Source organism: Notolepis coatsorum (genome assembly GCF_963971535.1).
Source record: "Notolepis coatsorum genome assembly, contig: SCAFFOLD_1099, whole genome shotgun sequence".
In the NCBI taxonomy this organism is placed as follows: Eukaryota; Metazoa; Chordata; class Actinopteri; order Aulopiformes; family Paralepididae; genus Notolepis; species Notolepis coatsorum.
The window spans coordinates 1-22,591 of NW_028169098.1; the positions used below are offsets into that span (position 1 = coordinate 1).

Genomic DNA, 22,591 nt, shown 5'->3' on the forward strand with positions numbered 1-22,591 from the left:
CAACAACAACATAGAGGCTCAGACTCAGCTTCCTCTCCCTCCGTACACACGCAACAACAACAGAGAGGCTCAGACTCAGCTTTCTCTCCCTCCGTACACACGCAACAACAACAGAGAGGCTCAGACTCAGCTTCCTCTCCCTCCGTACACACGCAACAACAACAGAGAGGCTCAGACTCAGCTTCCTCTCCCTCCGTACACACGCAACAACAACAGAGAGGCTCAGACTCAGCTTCTTCCCCCTCCGTACACACGCAACAACAACAGAGAGGCTCAGACTCAGCTTCTTCCCCTCCGTACACACGCAACAACAACAGAGAGGCTCAGACTCAGCTTCCTCTCCCTCCGTACACACGCAACAACAACAGAGAGGCTCACACTCCGCCTCCTCTCCCTCCGTACACACGCAACAACAACAGAGAGGCTCAGACTCAGCCTCCTCTCCCTCCGTACACACGCAACAACAACAGAGAGGCTCAGACTCAGCTTCCTCTCCCTCCGTACACACGCAACAACAACAGAGAAGGCTCAGACTCAGCTTCCTCTCCCTCCGTACACACGCAACAACAACAGAGAGGCTCAGACTCAGCTTCTTCCCCCAGGCCATCAGAACACTGAACACTGATCCCTCCACACACAAGCACACATGAACACACACTTGAGCATTACATCATGCCCAGGAGTGCGTTATGAGAATTAGAGCATGCCTAGGGGTGGTCGTTAGACCCTGGTGGTCGTAGACCCCCCTAGGCATGCTCTAATTCTCATAACGCACGACTGCGCGTGGTGTAATGTCTTTTATACAATTGGCGCATTCATCCAACCTTATTGCTATACAATAAACACACATTAATTGAAGATTATTGACAAAACCATCCGCAGAAAAAGTAGTTCCAAAAAAAAAAAAGATAAGTTGCCTCTGTGTGTAGGAAGCAGCCTGTTTCAAAGCATGCCGTCTAGAATGAAGTGAGCGTGTGTTATTGGAATGATTGATTGATGATTGAAAATGTTATTACAGATAGACAGTGCTACATCTTTATACAATTGCCGAATTCATCCAACCTTATTGCTATACAATAAACACACATTAATTGAAGCATAATGGAGATTTATTCACAACCATCTGCAGAAAAAAGTAGGTAAAAAAAAGAAGAGAATCTTTATTTTTTTGAACCTACTTTATAATAACACACGCTCACTTCATTCTTAGATGGCATGCACCTCCGAGCTGCTTCAAAGCATGCCGTCTAACAGTGAAGTGAGCGTGTGTTATTGATTGATTGATTGAATTGCTTGAACATTTTATTAACAGTGAAATGAGAGTGTCCTTTGACGAATGGCATCTAACAACAGACTTCCGCAATTTATATTTTGTTCCACAATGAGTCATGACCAACCAATTACATAATCCAACATTGTGTAAGCAACTAACACATTCCACGTGACAGAATCGTTTTGAATGAGTCGTTATGACGCTTTCAACACATCCATTCGTAAAGATTATTGTCCGCCATCTTGGTTTTTCCTAAAAACTCGAACTGGCGGAGTGATTGTAATTCGGTTGTGGGCGGGTTCTGGGATCACGAGCGTGGGTTATGAGAAATAACCACGTCTAACTTGACTGTTTCAGCCAATCAGAATCAAGGAATGTGCATGCCATTGTATAAACACACACACACACACACATCCTGCACTCTCTCTCTCACACACACACACACACACACACACACACACACACACACACACACACACACACACACACACACACACACACACACACACACACACACACACACACCACACACACACACACACACACACACTCCCCCTCACATTCTCTTCCTCTCTCTCCCTCTCCCTGCCTCTCCCTGTCTCTCTATCTGTCTCCCTCTCCCTGTCTCTCTATCTGCCTCTCTCTCCCCTCTATCTGTTTCTATCTGCCTGCCTCTCTCTCTCTCCCCCTCTCTATCTGTCTCTATCTGCCTCTCTCTCTCTCTCCCCCTCTCTATCTGTCGCTATCTACCTCTACCTCTACCTCTACCTCTACCTCTCTCTCTCTCTCTCTCTCTCTCTCTCTCTCTCTCTCTCTCTCTCTCTCTCTCTCTCTCTCTCTCTCTCTCCCCCTCTCTATATGTCTCTATCTGCCTCTCTCTCTCGCTTCTCTCTGTCTCTCTCTTCTCTCTCTGTCTCTCTCACTCTCTTGTCTCTATCTGCCTCTCTTCTCTCTGTCTCTGTCTTTCTACTGTCTCTCTGTCTCTCTGTCTGCCTCTCTTCCCTCTGTCTCTCTATCTGTCTTTGTCTTTCTTTCTACTGTCTCTCTGTCTGCCTCTCTTCCATCTGTCTCTCTATCTGTCTTTGTCTTTCTTTCTACTGTCTTTCTGTCTCTCTCTGTCTCTCACTCTCTTGTCTCTCTATCTGCCTCTCTTCTCTCTGTCTCTCTCTATCTGCCTCTCTTCTCTCTGTCTCTCTCTGTCTTTGTATTTCTTTCTACTGTCTCTCTGTCTCTCTGTCTGCCTCTCTTCCCTCTGTCTCTCTCTATCTGCCTCTCTTCTCTCTGTCTCTATCTGTCTTTGTCTTTCTTTCTACTGTCTCTTTGTCTCTCTCTCTGTCTGCCTCTCTTCCATCTGTCTCTCTATCTGTCTTTGTCTTTCTTTCTACTGTCTTTCTGTCTCTCTCTATGTCTCTCTGTCTCTCTCTCTATCTGCCTCTCTTCCCTCTGTCTCTCTCTGTCTTTGTATTTCTTTCTACTGTCTCTCTGTCTCTCTCTCTATCTGCCTCTCTTCTCTCTGTCTCTCTCTGTCTTTGTATTTCTTTCTACTGTCTCTCTGTCTCTCTCTATCTGCCTCTCTTCTCTCTGTCTCTCTCTGTCTTTGTATTTCTTTCTACTGTCTCTCTGTCTCTCTCTCTGTCTCTCTCAGATGGTCTTTAAGGTACTGGTGGTGAGAACCAGGTTTAAACTGAATATATCGTGATGAACCTGATAGGGTACAGGCTCTTATTGTACAAGTATTTATTGAATTTAGGGCAGAATCCAGAGGGAAAAAGCAATAGAATGGTTGTGATCCGGTCCGGGGGTCAATAACACAAAGCAGGCTCGCCGACAGAAAAAAGGGGATTGTTCACACTTCAGGGTAGTCGTCCAGTCCAAGGTCAGTACACAAGGGGGGATCTCAGCCAGTCCAGGGTCCAGTACACAAAGAACACCTATCTCGCTTTCTCCTCACCTCTCACTACCTCTCACCGTCGCAACTCCACTCTGAATCTCAATCTCTCTCTCTCTCTATACCACGACTCCAACTCCTTACTCAACTCAACCCTCTCTAACCTATAGTGTTAATGTAGTGTGTGGGACTGTGTGTGTGTGCACGTGAGATGTGGCTGGACTAATGATGTGCAGGTGTGTTCTAGCCGTACTAATCAGCTACCTAATTGACTCTACTCCTTCCGTGACGGACATATCTCCCATCCTTCACATATCCAAAGGAGGGGGGAGGAGATCTGTTGTTGAGCAGGTCTCTGTAGGGTCAGGTCTCTGTAGGTCCAGCAGGTCTCTGTAGGGTCAGGTCTCTGTAGGTCCAGCAGGTCTCTGTAGGGTCAGGTCTCTGTAGGTCCAGCAGGTCTCTGTAGGTCCAGCAGGTCTCTGTAGGGTCAGGTCTCTGTAGGTCCAGCAGGTCTCTGTAGGTCCAGCAGGTCTCTGTAGGTCCAGCAGGTCTCTGTAGTTCCAGCAGGTCTCTGTAGGGTTGAGCAGGTCTCTGTAGGGTTGAGCAGGTCTCTGTAGGTCCAGCAGGTCTCTGTAGGTCCAGCAGGTCTCTGTAGGGTCAGCAGGTCTCTGTAGGGTCAGCAGGTCTCTGTAGGTCCAGCAGGTCTCTGTAGGGTTGAGCAGGTCTCTGTAGGGTTGAGTAGGTCTCTGTAGGTCCAGTAGGTCTCTGTAGGGTCAGGTCTCTGTAGGGTCAGGTCTCTGTAGGGTTGAGTAGGTCTCTGTAGGGTTGAGCAGATCTCTGTAGGTCCAGCAGGTCTCTGTAGGTCCAGCAGGTCTCTGTAGGTCCAGCAGGTCTCTGTAGGTCCAGCAGGTCTCTGTAGGGTCAGGTCTCTGTAGGTCCAGCAGGTCTCTGTAGGTCCAGCAGGTCTCTGTAGGGTCAGGTCTCTGTAGGTCCAGCAGGTCTCTGTAGGTCCAGTAGGTCTCTGTAGGTCCAGTAGGTCTCTGTAGGTCCAGCAGGTCTCTGTAGGTCCAGCAGGTCTCTGTAGGTCCAGCAGGTCTCTGTAGGTCCAGTAGGTCTCTGTAGGTCCAGCAGGTCTCTGTAGGTCCAGCAGGTCTCTGTAGGTCCAGCAGGTCTCTGTAGGGTTGAGTAGGTCTCTGTAGGTCCAGCAGGTCTCTGTAGGGTCAGTAGGTCTCTGTAGGTCCAGCAGGTCTCTGTAGGTCCAGCAGGTCTCTGTAGGTCCAGCAGGTCTCTGTAGGGTCAGGTCTCTGTAGGTCCAGCAGGTCTCTGTAGGTCCAGCAGGTCTCTGTAGGTCCAGCAGGTCTCTGTAGGTCCAGCAGGTCTCTGTAGGTCCAGTAGGTCTCTGTAGGTCCAGTAGGTCTCTGTAGGGTCAGCAGGTCTCTGTAGGTCCAGCAGGTCTCTGTAGGGTCAGCAGGTCTCTGTAGGGTCAGGTCTCTGTAGGTCCAGTAGGTCTCTGTAGTTCCAGCAGGTCTCTGTAGGGTCAGGTCTCTGTAGGTCCAGTAGGTCTCTGTAGGTCCAGTAGGTCTCTGTAGGTCCAGCAGGTCTCTGTAGGTCCAGTAGGTCTCTGTAGGGTCGAGGAGGAAAGCAGAATTGTTACAGAATATTACATTCTTGTTTGATTTAGGCCTTGCGTAGTTTATGGTACTGATTGTGTGTTAAACTCTCTCTTTTTCCCCTCTCTCTCTGTCTGTCTCTTGTTCTCCTTCTCTCTGTGTCTGTCTCTCTTTCTCCCTCTCTCTCTGTCTGTCTCTCTTTCTCGCTCTCTCTCTCTGTCTGTCTCTCTTTCTCCCTCTCTCTGTCTGTCTCTCTTTCTCCCTCTCTCTCTGTCTGTCTCTCTTTCTCCCTCTCTCTCTGTCTGTCTCTCTTTCTCCCTCTCTCTCTCTGTCTGTCTCTCTTTCTCTGTCTGTCTCTCTTTATCCCTCTCTCTCTGTCTCCCTTTCTCCCTCTCTCTGTCTTTCTCCCTCTCTCTGTCTGTCTCCCTCTCTCTCTGTCTCCCTTTCTCCCTCTCTCTGTCTTTCTCCCTCTATCTGTCTGTCTCCCTTTCTCCCTCCCTCTCTCTGTCGGTCTCCCTTTCCATTTATTTCTGTTTCACACTAAGTCTTCCTTTCCCCCATTTCTCCTCTCTCTCCATGTCTCTCCATGTCTCTGTCTGTCTCTCCTTATCCCTCTCTCTCTCCATGTCTCTCTCTCTCCATGTCTCTCTCTCTCTCCCTCCTCTCTCTCTCTCTCTCTCTCTCTCTCTCTCTATCTCTCTCTCTCTCTCTCCCTCTCTCTCTCTCTCTCTCTCTCTCTCTCTCTCTCTCTCTCTCTCTCTCTCTCTCTCTCTCTCTCTCTCTCTCTCTCTCTCTCTAGGGAGGAGGGTCATTGTGTAGAGGGTATTTTGGAGATTTTTGACATGCTACTGGCCGCCACCTCCAGATTCAGAGAGTTGAAACTTCAGAGGGAAGAGTACGTCTGTCTGAAAGCTATGATTCTTCTCAACTCAAGTGAGTTCATTTATTTATAATTTTTTTTACTTTTACACATTAAAAGCTGCACATTCTTCATGAAAAAAATAGCTTGTTTAGTAAGCTAAATCACAGAGTCGGGCTGAACAAGAGAAAGCCCTCCCAACAGGCAGTGTTAATTTAATCAACGAAAATTATGACTAAATATGTTTGTCAACGAAGCTTTTCCCCCTGACGACAATGAGAGGAAACGTCACGTTAATGGAGATCATGTGACACTAACGTGACGACATTATGCATGCAATGTCTTTGACTAATAAGGACGACACAAAATGTAGTTTGCAAAATAAAATCTTGCTTTATTCAACTTCAACGTCAAGACTGTTTACTTGCTAGCTAACAGGAGCTCGTTTGGCGACGGGAAGGTGACAAACATAAATGTCCGTGTGGAACCCTTATCCCCAACATATAGTTCTGTGGGTAGGGGGGCACCACTGTTATGCTGGGGGTGTTGTTTCCCCTCTACTGGTCGGGTATGACCAGCGCTACAAAATACGTGAATGGCTGCAATCTAATTTCTAGAGCATTATGTGAATGATTACAACGAAATGCAGATCAGACCAAACTGTCTAGGCATTGCAGATCATGACTCAAGGTCCAGCAAAATCATATCAAACCACTCAAATGTTGTCACTTGTCAGAAACATATTTTAGGCTCAACTTTAAGTAGAAAAAGAAAACACTTGTGATGATAATATTATGAATAATAATAAACTTTATTTGTATAGCATCTTTATTTGTATAGCAGCCCAATGTGCTTCACAGCAGTACAAACTAAATAAAGAAAAGACAGGCATAAAGTGCAGATGTAGAATTGGGCATAAAATAAGCATAGAACATTAAATCACATAATTTTTTATATTAGGATCTAACATCTTAATAGGCCTCTTTGTTTACAGTTTGATTGTACCTGATAAAATAGACATACAGTAATAAAAGAGTAAAATAGTGCAATAAAATAGTTAGGAGCAGTGCAATTAAATAGTTAAACATAGGCATAAAATGAGCATAGAAGTGCATGAAATTGGCAAGAAGTGCATAGTAAAAACTATTGATCAGTTGTAGTCTTGTAGACCTTGTCTTAAATGATGATTGAGAGGGATTATGTTTGTTATGAGTCTATACATCTATACAGTTTTTGGGGATAGGTCTACTCATTATATCTGAGCTTTAATATTATATTATTATATTATATATTATTATATAATATTATATTATAAATGCTAACAGGAGGCTACAGGCAAAACAACACTGTGGTTATGATAACTAGATGCAGTTAGGGATCAGTAGGATCGGCTACTAGAATTTTTTTACTCCTAAACCTTTACTTCCACCGAACGCATGCCTTCAACTAAATGGACGAGTGGGTGGTTTTGAGGGCTGGCCTGGTGTTCATTACAATGAGCCATGGCCAACTGCAATCAGCACTCTATTCTTTTTCACATAACTGCACGGGATGGAACCGGAAGGTCTGTTTTTCAGAGACTGGGTCAGAATCCAAAACTGTGGGGGAATGTCTAAAATAGGCACACCAGCTATTCTGGAGACTGTCGACTGACGTCGGTCCAAAACGAGGCAATGTGGGTCACTGACCGACTCACATAAGCATTGAAACCACAGTGAAGCCACACGTACTCCTGAAAACGGCATGTTAGCTAACGCTGCCTACACTCACTCAGTGTCGTTCTGATGTTAGCTAACGCTACACTCACTCAGTGTCGTTCTGATGTTAGCTAACGCTACACTCACTCAGTGTCGTTCTGATGTTAGCTAACGCTACACTCACTCAGTGTCGTTCTGACGTTAGCTAACGCTACACTCACTCAGTGTCGTTCTGTCGTTAGCTAACGCTACACTCACTCAGTGTCGTTCTGTCGTTAGCTAACGCTACACTCACTCAGTGTCGTTCTGTCGTTAGCTAATGCTACACTCACTCAGTGTCGTTCTGACGTTAGCTAATGCTACACTCACTCAGCATCACTCTGACATTAGCTACCGCTACACTCACTCAGTGTCGTTCTGACGTTTCATTCTGCCTCTTTGCCTCTTTGCCTCTTTGCCTCTTTGCCTCTGCCTCTAGTCAACACGTGTGCTTGACGCTATTTGCTCGCCCTTGTTGCAGATGGGTGCTGATCTGGCGTGTCGGGGTCAAGTCACAGAAGTCATTAAAACCGTGGTGCCTGGAGCACAGACCTCGGTGCTCCACCCTACACAGATCATCGTTATACAAAGCGCTTGCCTGGCATGTCTCCAGGCTCGCCTAGCTTTTGAATGCGAAGCAACTGTCACGCCTGCTGTGCGTCCCTGCAACAGCGGTTTCACAATCTTGGGGTCGGGAGCCTTTGTGAAATAGATTCCCCTGGGAAATGTCCAAACCGAGCTGCTGCAATGACTTCGTATTCACGTTTTGGAATGAAAAAGTATGACTAAAGGCACTTGGACAGCAACCAAAATGGCTGTGCAAGACAGGCAGCATCACTAGCTCACAGTGTGGTCATTGACCAGCTTGATGCAGCATCACTAGCTCAGTTTACACAGTGTGGTTATTGATCAGTTTGATGCAGCATCACTAGCTCAGTTTACACAGTGTGGTTATTGATCAGCTTGATGCAGCATCACTAGCTCAGTTTACACAGTGTGGTTATTGATCAGCTTGATGCAGCATCACTAGTTTACACAGTGTGGTTATTGATCAGTTTGATGCAGCATCACTAGCTCAGTTTACACAGTGTGGTTATTGATCAGCTTGATGCAGCATCACTAGCTCAGTTTACACAGTGTGGTTATTGATCAGCTTGATGCAGCATCACTAGTTTACACAGTGTGGTTATTGATCAGTTTGATGCAGCATCACTAGCTCAGTTTACACAGTGTGGTTATTGATCAGCTTGATGCAGCATCACTAGTTTACACAGTGTGGTTATTGATCAGCTTGATGCAGCATCACTAGCTCAGTTTACACAGTGTGATTATTGATCAGCTTGATGCAGCCTCACTAGCTCAGTTTACACAGTGTGGTTATTGATCAGCTTGATGCAGCCTCACTAGCTCAGTTTACACAGTGTGATTATTGATCAGCTTGATGCAGCATCACTAGCTTAGTTTACACAGTGTGTGGTTATTGATCAGCTTGATGCAGCATCACTAGTTTACACAGTGTGGTTATTGATCAGCTTGATGCACCATCACTAGCTTAGTTTACACAGTGTGGTTATTGATCAGCTTGATGCAGCATCACTAGCTTAGTTTACACAGTGTGGTTATTGATCAGCTTGATGCAGCATCACTTCGTTTACACAGTGTGGTTATTGATCAGTTTGATGCAGCATCACTTCGTTTACACAGTGTGGTTATTGATCAGCTTGATGCAGCATCACTAGCTTAGTTTACACAGTGTGGTTATTGATCAGCTTGATGCAGCATCACTTCGTTTACACAATGTGGTTATTGATCAGCTTGATGCAGCCTCACTAGCTTCGTTTACACAGTGTGGTTATTGATCAGCTTGATGCAGCATCACTAGCTTCGTTTACACAGTGTGGTTATTGATCAGTTTGATGCAGCATCACTAGCTTCGTTTACACAGTGTGGTTATTGATCAGCTTGATGCAGCATCACTAGCTTAGTTTACACAGTGTGGTTATTGATCAGTTTGATGCAGCATCACTAGCTTAGTTTACACAGTGTGGTTATTGATCAGTTTGATGCAGCATCACTTCGTTTACACAGTGTGGTTATTGATCAGTTTGATGCAGCATCACTAGCTTAGTTTACACAGTGTGGTTATTGATCAGTTTGATGCAGCATCACTAGCTTAGTTTACACAGTGTGGTTATTGATCAGTTTGATGCAGCATCACTAGCTTCGTTTACACAGTGTGGTTATTGATCAGCTTGATGCAGCCTCACTAGCTTAGCTCACACAGTGTGGTTATTGATCAGTTTGATGCAGCATCACTAGCTTAGTTTACACAGTGTGGTTATTGATCAGCTTGATGCAGCATCACTAGCTTAGCTCACACAGTGTGGTTATTGATCAGTTTGATGCAGCATCACTAGCTTAGCTCACACAGTGTGGTTATTGATCAGTTTGATGCAGCATCACTAGCTTAGCTCACACAGTGTGGTTGTTGATCAGTTTGATGCAGCATCACTGCCCTGGAGAATGTCTTGTCAGACAATGAACACCGGTACATTCAGTGATGCAGCGGTCGACTAAAACACGGATAAACTATGAACTCCAGTTGATAATAGCTGTAATCACCAAAATACAGAAAATGATATGATACTCCTGAGTCCTGATACTACTTATTATAATCTATAGGCCTACTGTGAATTTCAAGCATGGAGATTTATATTGGCTTAAAAATATATATTCATTGACAAAAGAGTCCCTGGGCATGTAAAAAAGATTTTTTTTTTAAATATTGGGGTCACAGCACAGACCTCAGGAAGACAAACAAAACACTACGGGTCAATTTAGAGGTCAGACAAAACACATGTTTTGAATTTTAAGATGTGTTCCCCCTGGTTTCTGTAGTCCCTGCCTAACATGCATGCCTTCATGTCTTCATGGTGTGTGAGGAAACCAGAGTACCTGGAGGAAACCCACGCGAACACAGGGAGAACATGCAAACTCCACACAGAAAGGCCCCCTGCTGGGTTTCGAACCCTTTCGGACCTTCTTGCTGTGAGGCAGCAGTGCTAACCACTGTGCCACCGTGCCGCCCTAATGAATGAATGATGCACATAGCATAGCTGCTCTGCCCCTCATTACTGTAACAAAGACTGACTTCACAGGGGGGGGGGCGATTTATATATAATTTATTCAATATGTTGTGAAAATAATATAAGCACAGGTGGCACCGTGTTAGTATGCTTCCTATTCGGGCAGAGATTTCATTTCATTTCATTTCATTTCAAACCTTTATTTAACCTTGAAAGGCAACTGAGGTTTCCCTCATTCACAGTCACACCGAGTGCACATACAGAAATGAGCTAAGAAAAGCATATCAAATCATAACAATAAGACAAGACAAGCAAGGATAACAATGTTTCATCCAACTGTCTGCATAGGAGTGTGGATTGGATGATGGTCATTTGGCCGGTCTTGGAAGTAAGTGTTGTTTTGGTGCACGAAACAGAGAAAGCTGATGTGTCACTATGGCAACGGCATCATCATTTGAATCAACATTCCAGTAGTGGCAAGGCAACTCTAAAAGAAGGAAGAGTCATCACGTCAGAATACCAGCGTTCTATATCAAGGGAACTATAAAAGAAGGAAGGGTCATCACGTCAGAATACCAGCGTTCTATATCAAGGGAACTATAAAAGAAGGAAGGGTCATCACGTCAGAACACAGTGCTACCTGTTCCTTCAGGTTGTCACTTATTGGGAAATAACTTTCACTTCAAGTTTTTCTTTTAAATATTTTTTGTATAAACCTAAACAACATGATCCCCATTAGACCTTTGGACGGTAACCTTGCACGGCAGCTGTGACATCACACGAGAATCCATCTGGTCAGGCTTCGAGTTATGCGCTTGTGCCCCCGAACCACAGCAGGTTTGGAACAGTCTGCGTCCTCAGAGGAACTGCTGGCAGCTACGGGCCGTGGCTTATTAGGTTTGAGAAAAGTTACAGAACAATTTCAAAGGACGATTCAAACGATCAATTCAAGTTATTTTCTTTTATTTTCCCGAATTCACCACTCCTCCCACACGACCTGTGTGCCAGACTCTCTCTCTCTCTCTTGCTCTCTCTTGCTTGCTCTCTCTCTCTCTCTCTCTCTCTCTCTCTCTCTCTCTCTCTCTCTCTCTCTCTCTCTCTCTCTCTCTCTCTCTCTCTCTCTCTCTCTCTCTCTCTCTCTGTTGACTCTGCTCCAATGCAGAAGAAGAAAAACTAAAAGTTGACATTGTGCAAGAACAGAATTCTTGTCTAAAACTCCAGGAATGGGTTGCAGATTAGGTTATTATGGCTCAGCCTGCCCTGTCCTCACGTGGTGTGATTGATAGGGGAACTGTGGGAGGGGGTTTTCTCCACAACACTGCCCTCTAGTGGCTCAAGTGTGACAACTAAATTATCTTGTTTTGTTTATATTTAAATGTTTTCCTCTATACGCCCCCTTGTGTTTCTTACCTGTTCTGCACATTGCCAGAACCTTTACAAATTATTATAAATAAACAAAATCTACTAAAATGGGAAGAATACTGTCTATATTATTGAGATTTTGGATGTTTATTAGTTATTATTGTTTAGATGGATTTCTTTGTTACATTTCTTGGGAAAATGTCATGGGAAACAGCGTTATACCGTTGTCAAAATGTAACGAATTGCCCCTAATATGAAACATCTATATTAATAACTATAATGTAAAACACACACATCAAAACAACAATGAAATCAAACAAAGAAACGTGGAGCACCATGAAATGGTTCAATGATGCCTCTTTCCTATAAAAAAAAAACATGTGAAAACTAAGAGAAAATTCTCATGCTTTAACATTGGTATATGTGTGTGTGTGTGTGTGTGTGTGTGTGTGTGTGTGTGTGTGTGTGTGTGTGTGTGTGTGTGTGTGTGTGTGTGTGTGCGTGTGTGCAAACACACAAATAAAAAAAGGTTTGTTTGAACTAGGGATGTTCGATATTGGCTTTTTTACCGATACCGATATACCGATATTGTCCAACTCTTAATTTCCGATACCGATATCAACCGATATCAACCGATACTGATATATGCTGGGTTCCACCCCCCCAAAAAACGGAATAATTTCAGTTAATTAACATTACATATCTCTTGTCGTGGAATTAACACAACATGCATACTTTTGACAATAAATAAAATCAGATTTGTTCTTACTTGCTTGCCTGGGTAAATAAAGGTTAAATAAATGTAAAAAAAATATATATATATATATAAATAAAATAAAAAACTTTAACCGATACCGATAATTTCCGATATCACATTTTAATGCCAATATCGGTAGGCCGATAATATCGGGCATCCCTAGTTTGAACTAAACAAACGCATCCAAATGGGAGCCCGAAGAGACGCCTTCTCTAAAGCGCAGTTGAACACTGTGTTGTTGTGACCCTCTCTCGCAGGCATGTGCACCAGCCACCCGGAGACCGCGGACGAGGTGGAGAGCAGGAACAAGCTGCTGCGTCTGCTGGACTCCGTCATCGACGCCCTGGTGTGGGCCATCTCCAAGCTGGGCCTGACGCCTGGGCAGCAGACCCTGCGCCTGGGACACCTCACCATGCTGCTGTCTCACATCCGCCACGTCAGGTAACGTCTGAGGCTATGAGGGGCCGATTGGGCCATATACCGTCACTTAAATCATACGTCATGGCAGGTAACGTCTGAGGCTATGAGGGGCCGATTGGGCCATATACCGTCACTTAAATCATACGTATGCTATTGAAAAACGTGTGCGTATAACATTGAAATCTGTCACGTATGCTAGTGAAAAGCGTGTGCGTATATACAAACACTGTCGCGTATATGCTACTGAAAGCTGTCACGTATGCTACTGAAACGTTCTTACGTATACTACTGAGATCTGTTACGTATGCTACTGAGAAATATGCAACCCTCATATGAGTCTGGGACACCATGCCGCTGTCTGTCTCACATCCGTCACGTCAGGTAACGTCTGAATATGTTGTTGTTACCTACTCTAAACTACATCAAACAACAGTAGTAATAGTCATCCGGCAGGTTTATCTAACATTACCTACTCTAAACTACATCAAACAACAGTAGTAATAGTCATCCGGCAGGTTTATCTAACATTACCTACTCTAAACTACATCAAACAACAGTGTTGTCACTATGTGAGAATGCTGTTCATCGACTACAGCTCAGCATTCAATACCATAGTCCCCTCCAAACTCATAGCCAAGCTCAGGGACCTGGGCTTGAACTATGACCTCTGCCAGTGGGTCCTGGACTTCCTGACGGGCAGACCCCAGGTGGTAAGAGCAGGCAACTGCACCTCCTCATCCATCACGCTCAACATAGGGGCCCCCCAGGGCTGTGTTCTGAGCCCCCTCCTCTACTCCCTGTACACACATGACTGCGTGGCACAGCGGAACAACAACACAATCATCAAATTTGCTGATGACACAGTAGTGGTGGGCCTGATCTCTGCCAACGACGAGAGGGCCTACCTGGAAGAGGTAGATAATCTGTCACAGTGGTGTCAGGAGAACTGCCTCTCCCTGAATGTCAGCAAAACAAAAGAGATGATTGTGGACTTCAGGAGGTCGGGGGTCAAGGACTACAGCCCCCTCAGCATCGACGGGGCACCGGTTGAGAGAGTGAACAGTTTCAAGTACCTCGGAGCCCACATATCCGAGGACTTGACATGGACCACACACATTGACAGTGTTGTGAAGAAGGCACGACAACGCCTCTACTTCCTCAGGCGCCTAAGGAAGTTCCAAGTCAGTCAGAAGATCCTTAGGAACTTCTACTCATGTACAATAGAGAGCATCCTGACTGGCAACATCACCTCCTGGTTTGGGAATAGCACTGCACAAGACCGTAGCAGACTACAAAGAGTGACACGTTCAGCCGAACGCACAATTGGAGGGGGGCTTCCCACCCTCCAGAACATTTACAACAAGCGGTGCAGGGGGAAGGCTAAGAGAATTATTAAGGACTCGAGCCACCCGAACAACTGCCTCTTTGAACTGCTGCGGTCAGGCAAGCGATACCGGAGTCTCAAGGCGAGCACAGAAAGACTCAGAAGAAGCTTCTATCCCCAGGCCATCAGGCTGCTAAACGAACAATAAACACTATGCAACAACCATCAAATGCACACAGCACACACACCCACACTCACTTAAACCACACAAACACACTTTATATTTATTGATAAAGGATTTGCACTACAACTCGTACACCCACTGTAAATTGTACCTAAATTGCACCTCATCCCATTTCTGCCTTGCACTATATAGTATTGTATTAGTACACTGCACAGTATTGTATATTATATGGTAACTCAGTTACGTCTATTCTGCATCGAACATTGTACATATGTCTATACTGAACACTGTGACCTCATTTTTTTTTACTTCTAATTTACATGCTATACTATGTTATTTTATTTCATACTTATCTTGTCTTGCACAGTCTCAGAGCGTAACAGTAAGAAGCATTTTGTATAAAAGTATTCTGTACTTCTGTATGACAACTATTAAAGAAACTTGAAACTTGAAACTAGTAATAGTCATCAGGCAGGTTTATCTAAGGTTACCTCTAAACTACATCTACATCATACAACCAGGAATTAATTAAAATGAATTAAAAGCCTGTCTGAATAAAAAACGTTTTCAACCATGTTCATGTTCACAATCCATGTCATACAGTACCGTCACTGTCTGATCCCTCTCCTCTCCGCTGTCTCCTCAGTAACAAGGGCATGGACCACCTCTCCTCCATGAAGAGGAAGAACGTGGTGCTGGTCTACGACCTGCTCCTGGAGATGCTGGAGGCCAACACCGGCGGCGACAACAACAACACCGGCGGCGGCGACAACAACAACAACACCGGCACTTACGCCACCACCAGCAGCAACAACAGAGACACCGGCACTTACACCACTAACGGCAACGGCAACAGCGGCACTTACGCCACCACCAGCAGCAGCAACAACAGAGACACTTACACCACTAACGGCAACGGCAACAGCGGCACTTACGCCAGCAGCAGCAGCGGCAGTGAGCACATGTCGCCCCCACCCGCCTCTCACCACCACTACTACGAGCAGCCGCCTCCGCCCGGGCCTCCGCCCGCCTCGGGCCCATACCAGGCTGCGCCTCTCCCCGCTGAGACCCCCATCCTGGACGCACACCTCCAGAACCAGACCCGGCCCCCGCAGAACTCGCTGATGGATCTCACAGCTGTGGAGCGCAATGGGTGAGAATCTCAGACTGTGTTAGGTGAAGCAGCAGCTCAGACTGTGTTAGGTGCAGCAGCTCAGACTGTGTTAGGTGCAGCAGCTCAGACTGTGTTAGGTGCAGCAGACTGTGTTAGGTGCAGCAGCTCAGACTGTGTTAGGTGCAGACTGTGTTAGGTGCAGCAGACTGTGTTAGGTGCAGCAGCTCAGACTGTGTTAGGTGCAGCAGCTCAGACTGTGTTAGGTGCAGCAGACTGTGTTAGGTGCAGCAGCTCAGACTGTGTTAGGTGCAGCTCAGACTGTGTTAGGTGCAGATCAGACTGTGTTAGGTGCAGCAGCTCAGACTGTGTTAGGTGCAGCAGCTCAGACTGTGTTACGTAGGTGCAGCAGCTCAGACTGTGTTAGGTGCAGCAGCTCAGACTGTGTTAGGTGCAGCAGATCAGACGGTGTTAGGTGCAGCAGATCAGACTGTGTTAGGTGCAGCAGCTCAGACTGTGTTAGGTGCAGCAGCTCAGACTGTGTTAGGTGCAGCAGCTCAGACTGTGTTAGGTGCAGCAGATCAGACTGTGTTAGGTGCAGCAGCTCAGACTGTGTTAGGTGCAGCTCAGACTGTGTTAGGTGCAGCAGCTCAGACTGTGTTAGGTGCAGCAGCTCAGTCTGTGTTAGGTGCAGATCAGACTGTGTTAGGTGCAGCAGACTGTGTTAGGTGCAGCTCAGACTGTGTTAGGTGCAGCAGCTCAGACTGTGTTAGGTGCAGATCAGACTGTGTTAGGTGCAGCAGCTCAGACTGTGTTAGGTGCAGCAGCTCAGACTGTGTTAGGTGCAGCAGATCAGACGGTGTTAGGTGCAGCAGATCAGACTGTGTTAGGTGCAGCAGCTCAGACTGTGTTAGGTGCAGCAGCTCAGACTGTGTTAGGTGCAGCAGCTCAGACTGTGTTAGGTGCAGCAGACTGTGTTAGGTGCAGATCAGACTGTGTTAGGTGCAGCAGCTCAGACTGTGTTAGGTGCAGATCAGACTGTGTTAGGTGCCTTAACCACTTGTTGGAATGTGTCCCTTGAAAATATGAGAGGAGTTTGTATATAAAATATTCAAAATGTACTGTCCGCAGAGAGGATGCACTCAAACAGTTACTGTATACCATCAAATGATACATCTGAAGAAGAATTATAACTCATGACATTAACATTTAAGTAATGTAGTTCACAACAGGCCATGGTATATGGTTATTATATCACAGCTAAGGTGCATAGTTCAGGACAGGCCATGGTATATGGTTATTATATCACAGCTAAGGTGCATAGTTCAAGACAGGCCATGGTTATTATATCACAGCTAAGGGGCGTAGTTCAGGACAGGACAGGCCATGGTATATGGTTATTATATCACAGCTAAGGGGCGTAGTTCAGGACAGGACAGGCCATGGTATATGGTTATTATATCACAGCTAAGGGGCGTAGTTCACGACAGGCCATGGTATATGGTTATTATATCACAGCTAAGGGGCGTAGTTTTTTTTTTTTTTTTTTTTTAGCTTTTTTTCCGGTCCTTTTTTGAGGGCACTCCATCCATTTGGTGTTCTGGACTAATAAATTGATAGCAGTAGTATCCCCAAGTAGGCAGAGGGAGGGGGAGAGAGGAATTCTGCAGCTCATGACCCGGGATAGTGTATTGATGACGGAATTCCAGAAGTCTAGAACAGGTGGGCAGAGCCAGGTGGCATGGAAATAGTTGTCTGGGGTGTTGAGGGTGCAATGGGAGCATACATCTGTGCTTGCAAATCCCATTTGAAACATCCTGTGCTGTGTGATATGTACTCTGTGTAACACCTTATATTGGATTAATTGAAGGTTAGTGTTGTTAGTCATTGTGAATGTGTTGGTGCAAATTTGTTCCCTAAGGGGCGTAGTTGAAGCGGAGATATAGCTGTGATATAATAACCACATGCCACGGCCTGAAGTGAGCTATTGCTTTTATAAAACGGTTACCAAGTAGGCTATGGCAATATCAAAGTAAGACACACTTCAATTTAAATGTTTGTTATTATTAGTAATTTTAATAGTAATTAAAATAAAATATGCAACTTATGACCCATGACTGAATTAAATTGATGGTGGGGTAGGGGAAAACTGTACATTGGGGGGGGGGGGGGGGGGGGGTTGGGTTTGGACATTTACAGGGGTCAGTTTCGAATTGCAGCCTCCCGTAGGTGCTCATTGAGAGCGGTTTTAAGGTGGGTAGTGATTCACATTCAGAGATGACATGTTCAAGTCAAGTAACTTTTATTCATAGAAGCACGTTTAGAAACCAACATGAGTTCAGCCAAAGTGCTTTAAACATATATTGTATCATGTATCATGTCTTCTACTACCTGTAGCTCCCCTCCCCCATGCTGCTATGATGCCTGCATTTCCCCAAGGGGATCAATAAAGGAGTATCTTATCGTATAGCAATAACAAAGAAACAAAACCAAACAGTACAGCACCACAGTATAATATGTGCTGATAAAACAATAAGAAGCCAATAGAGTACAGTACAGATATACAATAAGATAAGATAGGAATAAAACGAGGCGGCCTCAAACTGCACTAGAAGCAAGAGAAACAAGGTGTGTCTTTAGATGTGATTTAAAAGTAGCCACAGTGGGACTTAATGTGAGATGGGAGACTGTTCCAGAGTCTGGGGGCAGCAACAGAAAAAGCCCGTCTCCGTCTCCACCCCCGACAAGCACCATAAATAAACACGTCGTCAAAACACTGTTTATGGTCATTGTCCTCAAACGGTTGCAGTAGGATTCGGTGCGTAACGGATATACGCTCCGGATTAAAATATGTGTGTTCCTCTCTCCCACAGCTACGCCCAGCCAGAACAGTGGCCCCTGGATATAGGAAACATGGGTCCTTCTCTGAAAGAGGCAGAATACATCATCCTGGGAGCAGGTGTGGAGGGCTAGGCCATCTGAGAACGGGCTCACGTGTCACATGGCAGGCGGCACTGAAAGAGGTGCAGGGGACTGGTACTGGTATAACCGTCCATTTCTCCAGTTTGCCGGGAGCGTAGCCAAACCTCCCGAGGAAAAGAGACTGAAAGGAGAAAACTAGAATGTTCTGTTGTGAGGTACATATTCCAGTTTTTCGAGGTACATATTCCAGTTTCGAGGTAAATATTCCAGTTTTGAGGTAAATATTCCAGTTTTGAGGTAAATATTCCAGTTTTGCTCGTCGGTTGAAGAAAGGGAAAAAAAACTAAACAATTTCTAATGGTGAATTTGAAGTTTGTTTTTCGATTGAATGTATATTTTGTGTGTAATTTTCCTGTGAACGTGCACTCGGTCAAGACTCATGAGTACTTTAATCTTTTTGACTCTTGCCAGTCGAATTATGCTCTTTTTTTTATTATATACACCATTTGTATCTTTTTCACCTTTTGTGCAACTTTCAGAACAAGTCACAACATCTCAAGGGACCCACCTGCGTGTGTGGTCACCACAGTGAAGCCATGTCCCGTTAGAACAGGCCGGGTGGGCGTCTGGTAGATCCAGGTTCACCACACCCCGGTAGAGGTACTTCCGGCTTCGTCAGACACTCCCAACGGACACGGTTTGACAGTGTTCGTGGGTGGAAAGCCGATGGGGGGTAATAATAATAATAATAATAATATCTTAGATTTATATAGCGCCTTTCAGGAGACCCAAGGCGCTTAATGTTCCTGATCGTTGCAACAGCGCCTCCTACTGGCCGGTCGCAGGGAGGGGATCTGGGTGAGATAGTGTGAACCTCCGTTACGCTCTCCCAGTGAAACTACTAGCTGTCAGGTGAAAAGAAGTGACATGTATCGGTGGAGGCATGTGGTAGTCTACTACACCCTACCCAGGCCGACAGAAGAGGCATGTGGTAGTCTACACCCTACCCAGACCGACAGAAGAGGCATGTGGTAGTCTACACCCTCCGCAGACTGACAGTGGGGCAGCATGTGGTAGTCTACACCCTCCGCAGACTGACAGTGGGGCAGCATGTGGTAGTCTACACCCTCCGCAGACTGACAGTGGGGCAGCATGTGGTAGTCTACACCAGTTAATACAGGCTCAAATCCTGTTCATGTCGAGAGATAAACAGATTGCCTTTACACAGAAACTGGAAAATCAGATTTTCTTTACCTTTGACCCCTATTCGGACCCCTCCCCAGTCTTGTTTTAGAGAAATTGATTAACTACGATACCATCTTGATATAACGGGGACTATCAAAGCCAAAATCACAACAGTTTTCTTTTGAAATCACTGGTAAAAAAATAATAATGACAACACAGAATGATTAATTTGTTCAAAGAGCAACATTCAGTGATATAAAAATACCTTTTTCCCCCCACTTAGACCAGCTTCTATGCATGCCATTCCAGCCCTTAGTTACCACGGCAACCACTCACCATGCAATCCGCAGCCTTTTAGCAGATTATTCATTTTAAACATCAGTAAAACTCACATTTCACCTCAAAATGCAGAAAATTATAAAAAGAGCAGTCTTTTCATTCTGGATCCCTAAACATGTAACATTGGGTTAAAATAAGGTTTTCTGTCCCTGTGTACTTGAGCCAGATAAAGCCAACTACTGCCTAGAACACATGCTCACTCGCATCTGTCCTAGAGTTTTAGTATTTTTTTTTTATACATGCGAACAATTAGAGAAAGTGTCAACAATGATAGACTCCAAAATTAGCACTTAGCACCATGGACAGCGCTCACCTGGACACCTTGCCAGCACCATGGACAGCGCTCACTGAGACACCTTGCTCTTGCTCTCATGCCATCGCATGTGATTTGAGCCGCCGCCTATGTAAATTGCGCAGCCTTCTCTGGCAACAAACCGACTCGCGTTTGGTCGGTTTCAGGCTCAGTATTGTATGTGATGATCTTGGACGAGCTCGGGTCGGTTCGGTTCGGGTTTGAATTTTCAGGCCTGTTGAGAACTCTATTCTCCATCTATTCTCTTTTGTCGTTCTTACGTGACACACACGCACACACACACACACACACACACACACCCAGTCATGTCTTTTGTCCATTGTGACACTATTGTTGTACGTCAGAAGCGTCTTTGTGTTTCCGTCAGGCCTGAGTTCGGGTCTTGCTGTGTGATGAGGGATGTTTTCAGTGATGACACTCACAAACCACAAATCATGGCAAACAATGTTTTATTGTCAATCGAAAGTGACAACCTATACATCCCATAAATAAGCATTTGGAAAATAAATCAAACTGTACACCACTGTTGTCGTCCATATTTCTTTCTGTTCCATCGTCCGTCAGAGCACAGAATGATGTGGCTGAGATTATATACACAACCTAATACCAGCGTGTGTATGACTCCAAACCATAGCTTTGCTTTCAGAGTGTTCCACCGTTGTCATGAAGAAACATACAGTATACGTTTAAAAAAGCCGGATTATCTACAGAAACCTCTCAAGACGGTTTCAACTTGACAACATTAAATATTCTACAGGGAAACCAAACTCATTTCCTGTTTGTGGCTAATTTCATAGCCAACAGGAAATAAGATAGGGTTCAAGCCGTTTTCCCTAGCAACACAGTTCCGCTGAAACCGCCGATATACACAAATATTAATGCTCTTTGATTGTGCACGTACACACAGCTACATTCAATGCTCAAAGGGGGATCGCTTACATTCACGTTTTGTTCAAACTCGGGACATGACAGCAATAGATTTATCGCTGAATGTCATTCAACTGCGAGAGAGAGAGAGAGAGAGAGAGAGAGAGAGAGAGAGAGAGAGAGAGAGAGAGAGAGAGTGAGAGTATTATGTGAGCAGCAGCATTCAGACAATCCCATAAGTACATTATGGCCACAAATTATGGGGGGAGTTCAAACTCACGCTCGCACACATTCACACACATGTATATTCATGAATAATTTACCTATTTCAGTAGTTTGCCGTTATATACAAATGCATTGATACAAACAAAATCCAAAGTACATTGTTGTCTGAATAAAGAAGATTCAAATTAAATATTGTTTCTTTCTTTTGAAAACCACTGAATAAAAGCAAGGCATGTCTGCAGATGGGTCACTACAAGTATTCAGTGTACGAATCACAATGTCAAAAGTATACATATTTCTAAAACAAACAAAAAAAACTACTTTTTCTTTCAGTCAATATATATACAAAATGTGCCCTCTGCGTGTGGTTGTACTATGTAAAAACAGCAGTTGTGGTAGAAAATAGCTGGTAGTGTTTACGGTATGCCGAGTTATTTGATCCTTTGGTAATAAACGCTCCTTAACCCTTTCACTACCACACTACAGAAGGTTAACCCTTTCACTACCACACTACAGACGGTTAACCATTTGTCGTGTGGCAGTGAAAGGGTTCATCACTTCAACCCAGTGGTTATCATGACAATGATAAAAAAAAAAAAAGGAAAATAGAGATATCAGAATAAATCTTGAGATTGTTCTTTGTACCGTACTACTGTATACCGATGGGGACATTTTACTGACAAACCGTGCCTAAATATAAAAAACACTTCAAACTGAATAAATGATATGGCTTCTTTTTAGTTTTTTACTTCATTGAAGAGCTCTCTACACCATTGTGAACACGAGCTCTACAGACAAATAAATAAATAAGTATTTAAATACATTAATATTAATAATATTTTAGAAATTTAAAATATATTTTTTTAAACAAAAATAAACAGCTATGAGACAAAGAAAGTGGTGCCCTGACAGTCTCTAATCTAAGTAGTAGGGCCTGATGTTGGGAGAAGTAGAGTCCGGTAGTAGAGGGGGGCACTGGTACAGATGGTAGTAGAGCTTAGAGGGGGGCACTGGTGCAGACGGTAGTAGAGCTTAGAGGGGGGCACTGGTGCAGACGGTAGTAGAGCTTAGAGGGGGGCACTGGTACAGACGGTAGTAGAGCTTAGAGGGGAGCACTGGTGCAGACGGTA

The 22,591-nt window shown here is 44.8% G+C and overlaps 1 protein-coding gene across 1 annotated transcript; it reads left to right on the forward strand.

Annotated features, from left to right (window-relative positions):
• The first annotated feature begins 5,582 nt into the window (after nt 1-5,582).
• LOC311248788 (estrogen receptor beta-like) lies at nt 5,583-22,448 on the forward strand. The gene is made up of 4 exons (XM_084339616.1): nt 5,583-5,704; nt 12,829-13,012; nt 15,146-15,652; nt 18,484-22,448. Exons 1-4 carry the CDS (start codon nt 5,614-5,616, stop codon nt 18,581-18,583), a joined length of 882 nt encoding a protein of 293 aa, XP_084195742.1. The 5' UTR covers nt 5,583-5,613; the 3' UTR covers nt 18,584-22,448.
• Nucleotides 22,449-22,591: the final 143 nt, after the last annotated feature.

Coding starts and splice junctions, on each gene's coding strand:
- LOC311248788 (XM_084339616.1), top strand. CDS start 5,614: ATGCTACTGGCCGCCACCTCCAGATTCAGAGAGTTGAAACTTCAGAGG. Junction 5,705..12,828: donor TATGATTCTTCTCAACTCAA/GTGAGTTCATTT, acceptor CCTCTCTCGCAG/GCATGTGCACCAGCCACCCG. Junction 15,653..18,483: donor ACAGCTGTGGAGCGCAATGG/GTGAGAATCTCA, acceptor TCTCTCCCACAG/CTACGCCCAGCCAGAACAGT.